Raw genomic sequence first — 8776 nt, 5'->3', positions numbered from 1 at the left:
CTGTGTTCGCAGTGTTGGACCGTTCCACGACCATTGAGCCGGAGAGTCCAAACGGATACGTAACGGAGAAAATAAAGGGCCAGATAAGTTTTGTTAACGTGGACTTTGCTTATCTTACACGACCAAACGTGGTTATATTCAAGAACTTGTCTATTGAGATAGAGGAAGGTAAGTCAACAGCTATTGTCGGTCCAAGTGGTTCAGGTAAGTCAACGATCATTAGCTTGATCGAACGGTTCTACGACCCGTTAAAGGGTTCTGTAAAAATCGACGGTCGTGATCTAAAGTCGTATCATTTGAGATCATTACGTAAACACATAGCTTTGGTTAGCCAAGAGCCAGCTTTATTCGCCGGGACCATCAGAGAGAACATAATGTACGGTGGATCGTCTGAGAATATCGACGAGTCGGAGATTATAGAGGCGGCGAAAATAGCGAACGCTCATGATTTTATTACATCGCTAACAAACGGTTATGACACGAACTGTGGAGACAGAGGTGTATTGTTGTCGGGTGGGCAGAAACAGAGGATTGCTATAGCGCGTGCGGTTTTGAAGAACCCGTCAGTGCTCCTACTCGATGAAGCGACGAGCGCTTTGGATAGTCAGTCAGAGCGCGTGGTGCAAGACGCGCTGGAGCGAGTGATGGTTGGTAGGACGAGTGTGGTGATCGCTCATAGGCTTAGTACGATACAAAACTGCGACGTCATCGCGGTTTTGGATAAAGGGAAAGTAGTTGAATGTGGGAACCACTCGTCGTTGCTGGCAAAGGGTCCCACGGGTGCTTATTTCTCATTGGTGAGTCTCCAAAGAAATCTTTGTTGAAGGTCAAGAAGATGAAAGTGAGGAGAGCAGGGAAAGCGTAAAGGTCGATACTCAGTTTTGTTTTTGTAACTCTTGGCGTTGGCTTTTTAAATGAGTTGTTATATGCCAAGAACGTGCGTACGTAATAAGTAATGTACGTATCTCACTTATTAGAATTGAGTTGATATTGGTTTTGAATCTGAGAATGTAAAGAGGCCAGTGCCCCAGTTTCAAAGATTTCAAGAGATTCCAACCGGAAAATGTAAACAGTATAGAAGACAGTATGGGACTAGTGTTTGTTTCATCATATTACACATTCCAGACAGTATATAACTATAGCTGCTAATGTAAACTACAAGCTCACTCTACGTATATTAATCAGTGTCACAAGAAATGTTGGGACTTTGAGATGAGATAAAAAAGAAATTGAATGAAAAATGGTTCTAAGTGCGTAAGAAATGGGATATGAAAATGTAGATGTTGATTTTTATATACATTTAGAGTTTGATTTTGATTGTTATTAATGGTGGTTGGTGTATTGATGATAAATAGTAATTTAAAAAATAACTGATAAAAATGAGGATGTATGAGTAAAACAAACAATTTCGAGAGAAAAAAAATATGGTGTTTCAGTAGTAATCATAACTTTAGAATGAATAGAACAAATGAAATTTTTTAAAAAAAAAAATCTTTTTCAAATTAAAACTTAATTATCTAACAAAATCATCTCAAAATATTAGTTTTATTTTGTTTGAGATACTGAATGGAGATCTTGCCAATAAGGTTGTTCTAGATGTCATGTAAGATAGCTAAAGTCAATGGAAAATTAATAACATGTCTGATCAAGATTCATTATTTGATTTTAAATTTTCAAACAGCTCTGTAAGTAATATTGGAAAAAAAAATATCAAAGATATATTAAAATTTACATTTTTCATTAATAGTTTTATCTATATATATTTAACTTTTTGAAATTTAAATTCTAAATTTAAAATTATAATTATATTTTTACATCTAATTTATGCACCTATTTTAAAAAAAAAAAAAAAAAGAATTGGAAGCATGCTCGACATCTCCACTTAACATGCTAAAAAGGCTTTACTACATATTTTTTGTTCCAATGGTCGTTATTATCAGGACATTTGCTTCAGTTCCTTCGTCGAAACTTGCAGCTTAAGTTTTAGTTTACCATCTCTTCATTTTTTCATCTCTTTAGCTTGGTCTTGTTGCTTTGGAACGTCTGGCTCCAGAAGGATTGATATCCTTGCCTGGTTCCGGTCTTACTACATATTCTAAAAACGTTTTCCACAAATAAGTATGATTTTGTTCATTAAAACAAATAAAAAATGCTTCCGGCATTGAAATGTGATTTTTAGTCTGCCAAATCTGGTCAGATATTACAAGAACGAGGTGGGAGACACGAAAGCTTGAGATCATTTAATGGTGCTGTTTAACAGAATCATTATTGTGATTCTATGAGTTATGAATCTAGATACGGAGAAAAAACAAATGTTAAAAAACGAATAAATTTAAGGAAGTTGCTGATATAAACGCATGTTATAAACTTATAATAATTAAAATGTTGTATATTATTAATAGTCCCACGGTCTACTTCTGTTTACCACCACAAATTCTAATATAAAAACGACCAAGAAGACGTGAAACAGTACACGAGAAAATCCACCAAAAACAAGAAGGCTGAGAGCTGCCGTTTCATTTAGGTTAAGACATCGTTTTGGTCTTTTCTCTGAAACATTTAGGGAAAAGGAGACGTTAAGGACGATGAAGTTGAAAAAGGGTTCGTTCGATGATGGGAACTTCATGAAAGCCATCTCCAAGGTTCTTTTTTATCTCTTCTTTATGCTCTTTGTTTTCTATTATATATGGCATAATATATAACTTCTTAATAGTTTTCTGACTTATGACAATATCTATATGTTAGAAGCGACAATAGGTGTAAAAAACAAATATAATATAATATGTTACCTTATAACTAAAGTGTTCTAGAGTGAAATATAAGTTGGCAAATGTGTCCTATAATGTAATTCACTCTATCATATATAAGCTATTCGACCCTGTAAATAAATGTGAATCTTGACGTGAAAAGAGTTCTAATATATTTTTCTTCTTTTTACACATTGGGTTATTAACAGAATGTTGTAGCTTTGCTTTATATCGCTGGTGCATCTTGGGTGGTATGTTTTCTTGGTAAGTTCTTAGACAATGTTTGTTTATCTACAAATACCAAATTTAAATATATCTTTTAATAAAATATTATTTTGGTATATTTCTATATAAGTTATTTTTGGATGGGTTAAATACAAAACAGAAGGATATTGCTGGACAAGAACAGGGGAAAGACAAGCAGCAAGAATGAGAGAGAGAGATACCTAAAAGCAGTGTTAAGACAAGATGTGGGTTACTTTGATCTTCATGTCAGAAGCACTTCTGATGTTATTACAAGTGTTTCTAGTGACAGCCTTGTCATCCAAGACGTCCTCAGTGAAAAGGTCTCAACATTTTTTCTTTATCTTTTCATTCTAATCATGTTTCTTGTTTTTGATGATTTAAAGTTTATGCAGTTACCGAACTTTTTGATGAATGCATCTGCCTTTGTCGCAAGCTACATAGTGTCTTTCATCATGCTGTGGAGACTCACAATTGTAGGCTTCCCGTTCGTCGTTCTCCTCTTGATCCCTGGATTGATGTATGGACGAGCCCTTATCAGCATCTCGAGGAAAATACGTAAAGAGTACAATGAAGCTGGTTCTATAGCCGAGCAAGCCATCTCGTTGGTGCGAACCGTCTATGCATTTGGTAGTGAGACGAAGTTGATAGCTAAATTCTCACTTGCGCTTCAAGGCTCGGTGAAGCTAGGGCTGAGACAAGGGCTAGTTAAAGGTATCTCTATTGGGAGCAATGGTATTATTTACGCCATTTGGGCGTTCATGACATGGTATGGAAGTCGGATGGTTATGTACCATGGTGCCAAAGGTGGTACCATCTTTGCAGTCATCATTTGCCTTACCTTTGGCGGCACGTAAGTAAATATAGTTTAGGGCACTTTCGATTTCTTTAGAGACAAGGAACCATATTCTAGTTTTAATCTTTCGTATTTTCTTACACATTTCAGATCACTTGGTCGAGGTTTGTCGAATCTCAAAGACTTTTCAGAGGCGGTTGTAGCAGGGGAAAGGATGATGGATGTGATACAAAGAGTTCCAGATATCGACTCGGACAACCCTGAAGGTCAAACCCTAGAGAAAATCAAAGGAGAAGTTGAATTTAAGCATGTGAAATTCATGTATCCGTCTAGACCAGAAACTCCAGTCTTTGATGACTTCTGTCTGAGAGTTCAATCAGGAAAAACTGTGGCTCTGGTTGGTGGAAGCGGGTCAGGAAAATCAACCGTGTTGGCCCTATTGCAGAGGTTTTACGACCCGGTGGCAGGAGAGATTCTTCTTGATGGTGTGCCCATTAATAACGTGCAAGTTAATTGGTTGAGAGCGCAGATGGGTTTAGTCAGCCAAGAGCCGGCTCTCTTCGCTACAACAATAGAGGAGAACATATTGTTTGGTAGAGAGGATGCATCCATGGATGAAGTGGTTGAAGCTGCAAAAGCCTCAAATGCTCATAACTTCATCTCTCAGTTCCCTCATGGATACAAAACTAAGGTTCTTATTTTTCAAACTTAGATTCCAATTTTAAGAACATACTGATTATTAAGTTAGATGGACGTATTAAGTTAGATAGACTTCTAATTCAAAACTACTTGTCTATGAATGGACTCCCCAATAGTTTTTTATATATTATTTAAGATCTCTTCCAATTTCCAATGCAAATCTGTATTTTAAATTTTAATTATTTTTTACAAAAAAAGATTGGTGAGAGAGGCGTGCAAATGTCAGGGGGACAGAAGCAGAGGATTGCAATTGGACTCAGAATCCGAAAAGGGTAGTCCAAGAAGCCTTGGACAATGCCTCTGTTGGCCGTACAACTATTGTTATTGCTCACCGCCTCTCCACTATCCGTGATGCTGATGTTATCTGTGTAGTCCAAGATGGTCGCATAGTAGAAGCTGGCTCACATGAAGAGCTCATGGGGAACTTGGATGGTCAATATACATCTCTAGTTCGCTTGCAACAGATGGATAATCAAGAATCTGATGGTAACGTCAGTGTAAGGGTGCAAGGAGGTCAGTTATCGATATTGAGCAAAGATTTGAAGTACGGTCCAAAACTGTCTAGTGAAAGTGGGTCTAACATGTTAACGAGTTCAAGCATTGAGTCGAATACTCCTAGTTCAGCTCCTAAGGGTAAGAAGCCGCATGTGCCATCGTTTAAGAGACTGATGGCAATGAATAGACCAGAGTGGAAACATGCATTGTATGGTTGCTTAAGTGCAGCTTTACATGGGGGTGTACAACCAATGTATGCATTTGTTTCAGGATCTATGGTGTCAGTGTATTTCCTAACGAGTCATGACGAGATCAAGGAGAAGACAAGGATCTTTGTCTTGCTTTTTCTTGGTCTAGCTGTCTTTACTTTCTTGTTCAATATCATTCAACATTATAGTTTTGCTTACATGGGAGAGCACCTAACGAAACGTATCAGAGAGAAGATGTTCTCAAAGATATTGACCTTTGAAGTCAACTGGTTCGATGAAGAAGAGAACTCGACTGGTGCAATTTGCTCAAGACTTGCACAAGAAGCTAACTTGGTATGTCTTTTGAACTTTAGTAAACAACTTTTTTTTTAAGGTTTAGGAGGTTTTGGGCCTGAAAACCGAGGGCATGCTAATTCGGATCTTTGCGGATTTGGATAATCGGTTTAAATTATTAAAAAAAAATTAAATTCATATATACTTTAACTTTTTCAAACAAAAAAAGGTAATATATTAAACATATAAATTAGTTTGGCTTGAATATTTAGATAGAAAATCAACATATATTTCAAATATTTTTCGTGTTTTGAGTATTGTTTATATATTTTAGACATTTACTTTTGACTATTTATATATATTTTCAAGTATTTTAGACAACTTAAAAATGTTTTATATGTTTTGGATATTTTATACATTAAATCTAAAATATTAATATACTTAAGTATATAAATTTATTTCAGATACATTCGGGTAACCGAAATACTTCGGTTATAGGTCGGGTTCAGTTATAGTTCTCTAGATAACAAAATTATGGACCCGTTCGGATATTTAACTAATTTCGGTTTGGATTCAGTATTACTTTTTTGTATCAGATTCGGTTTGGTTATTCGGATCCAGGTTTTCTGCCCAGATCTAGTACGAGACTCAAACCATGTTAAATTTGTTCTCTTAAGAGAACAAACTTCTTCCAAGAGTTTAGACACTAGACTAACTCCTTGTTGGTAATAAACAACTTTCTTTCTTGCCAGTTATTGATCTTATAATGTTTTTGTTACCATATAGGTGAGGTCGCTGGTTGGTGAGCGTGTGTCATTATTGGTACAAACCATATCAGGAGTGGCCATAGCTTGTACAATAGGTCTGGTCATCGCGTGGCGGCTAGCCATTGTGATGATTGCCGTGCAGCCATTAGTTGTAGTATGCTTCTACGCGCAACGCATTCTCCTCAAAAGCATATCCAAGAAATCAATCAAAGCGCAAGACGAGAGTAGCAAACTAGCAGCAGAAGCTGTCTCCAACATCCGAACCATCACGTCTTTCTCGTCACAAGAACGGATCTTGAAACTACTTAAGAGAGTTCAAGAAGGTCCAAGAAAGGAAAGCGTTCGCCAATCGTGGCTAGCAGGGACTGTTCTCGCAACTTCACGATGCCTTATAACATGCACTTGGGTTTTAAACTTCTGGTATGGTAGTAAACTCATCGATGACGGCAAGATGATAGCGATAGCATTCTTTCAGATTTTTTCGATATTTTTGACTACTGGTCGAGTTATAGCAGACGCTGGGAGCATGACGACCGATCTAGCTAAAGGCTCAGATGCGGTCGGGTCTCTGTTCGCAGTGTTGGACCGTTCCACGACCATTGAGCCGGAGAGTCCAAACGGGTACGTAACGGAGAAAATAAAAGGACAGATAAGTTTTGTCAACGTTGACTTTGCTTATCTTACACGACCAAACCTGGTTATATTCAAGAACTTGTCTATTGAGATAGAGGATGGTAAGTCAACAGCTATTGTCGGTCCAAGTGGTTCAGGAAAGTCAACGATCATTAGCTTGATCGAACGGTTCTACGACCCTTTAAAGGGATGGTGTAAAAATCGACGGTCGTGATCTAAAGTCGTATCATTTGAGATCGTTACGTCAACACATAGCTTTGGTTAGCCAAGAGCCAGCGTTATTCGCTGGAACCATTCGAGAGAACATAATGTACGGTGGAGGCGCGTCGGCAAACGTTAGTGAGTCGGAGATTATTGAGGCGGCGAAAGCGGCAAATGCTCATGATTTCATTACATCATTATCCAACGGTTATGACACGAACTGTGGAGACAGAGGTGTACTGTTGTCCGGTGGACAAAAGCAGAGGATTGCTATAGCTCGTGCGGTTTTGAAGAACCCGTCAGTGCTGCTACTCGATGAAGCGACGAGTGCTTTGGATAGTCAGTCGGAGCGCGTGGTGCAAGACGCGCTTGAGCGAGTAATGGTTGGGAGGACGAGTGTGGTGATCGCGCATAGGCTTAGCACGATACAAAACTGTGACGTCATTGCGGTTTTGGATAAAGGGAAGGTAGTGGAGTGTGGGAACCACTCGACGTTGTTGGCAAAGGGTCCCTCGGGTGCTTACTTCTCATTGGTCAGTCTCCAAAGAAATCTTTGATGAAAGTGAAAAGATCGATACTTAGTTTTCTTTTTGTAACTCATTGAGATGTTAAACCTCAAGAACGTGCCTAATATATGTTTACTTTTTTTTTTTGTAACTCATTGTAGCTGTTCTTGACAAAGGGAAACTCGTTAAACGTACGTAGGACACATTTTTTCTTGTTTGTGAAAGGTACTACATATGTTTACTTCACATTCGTCAGTCTCCATAGAACTTCATGTTGAATAAAGCTTTGGAGACGAATACTACTTTCTAAAATCATTTCCAAAAAAAACTTCAAATTTTCAAATTTGAAATTTCATATTTTTCATTTGGTGAGGAACAGAATAACTTCAGTTAGACAGAAGAATAGAAGGAAGTACGAGAAGGCAATAGAAAAGTGGATGGGGAGGACTTGATTCTCTTTTTTTCTATTGTTACATAAATTAGAAAGTAAAAAGTTTTGTTTCTTTTTTAAATATAGAAAAAGAATAGCAGTCACCTCTGTAATAAGGTTTTTTTTTATTTGAACAAATTTAAAATTCTTTCAAAAAAAAAAAAAGAAATTTCATATTTTTTGTCTGTATTTTGATCCTTAAAATTGCATATTACATTTATAATTTTTAAATATTTTTGCCATTTTTACCAAAAAAAAAAATATTTTTGTCATTTATCGTTGTAATTTTTAAAAAAATTATCTAATAAAATTTTTTTTTTATAAATTGAAGTTTTGCACATAAGTTAAATAAAAATTGAAAATATTTTAAAACTAGATTTAGACAACAATAATATTATAAAAAAAAATTAACAAAAAAAGTTTTATAAAAAATATTTAATATAGAATTATTACACAAATTTAAATACTACAACAATAACAATACTCAAATAAGAAACTGTCCAAACTATTTTTTTTGTAACCAAAGATGGTCGTTGTTCTTGACATTTTTTTTCATATGATTTTTTCTTATTCACATCAAGTATTAATATCACCGATTGAAGCTGTAATATTTTTGTATGCATACTAGTTATTTATAAAAGTTTTGTAGATTTAAAATAATTATGACATATATAAAAATCATAGTAAAAAACATAAAAGTTGTTAAGTTTTATTGAAGTTTAACTTCAAAACAGAATACTCCATCCATTTCATAATATAAGTAGTTTTGGCTAAAAG

At 36.1% G+C, this 8776-nt stretch overlaps 1 protein-coding gene and 1 pseudogene across 1 annotated transcript in view; both read left to right on the top strand.

Annotated features, from left to right (window-relative positions):
* The window catches only part of LOC106314085 (ABC transporter B family member 22-like), a 9564-nt gene extending 8740 nt beyond the window's left edge, over positions 1–824 (top strand). The window contains exon 4 of the mRNA XM_013752026.1: positions 13–824. Within this exon, the coding sequence (XP_013607480.1) occupies positions 13–824 (812 nt within the window). The remainder of the gene's footprint in view (positions 1–12) is intronic.
* A 1782-nt stretch (positions 825–2606) lies between these two features.
* LOC106317079 lies at positions 2607–7620 on the top strand (annotated as a pseudogene).
* Positions 7621–8776: the final 1156 nt, after the last annotated feature.

The sequence above is a fragment of the Brassica oleracea genome, chromosome C9 (assembly GCF_000695525.1).
Source record: "Brassica oleracea var. oleracea cultivar TO1000 chromosome C9, BOL, whole genome shotgun sequence".
Taxonomy (NCBI): domain Eukaryota; kingdom Viridiplantae; phylum Streptophyta; class Magnoliopsida; order Brassicales; family Brassicaceae; genus Brassica; species Brassica oleracea.
Note: the sequence above shows the minus strand (reverse complement) of the source record. Positions and strands in the feature narration are given on the sequence as shown.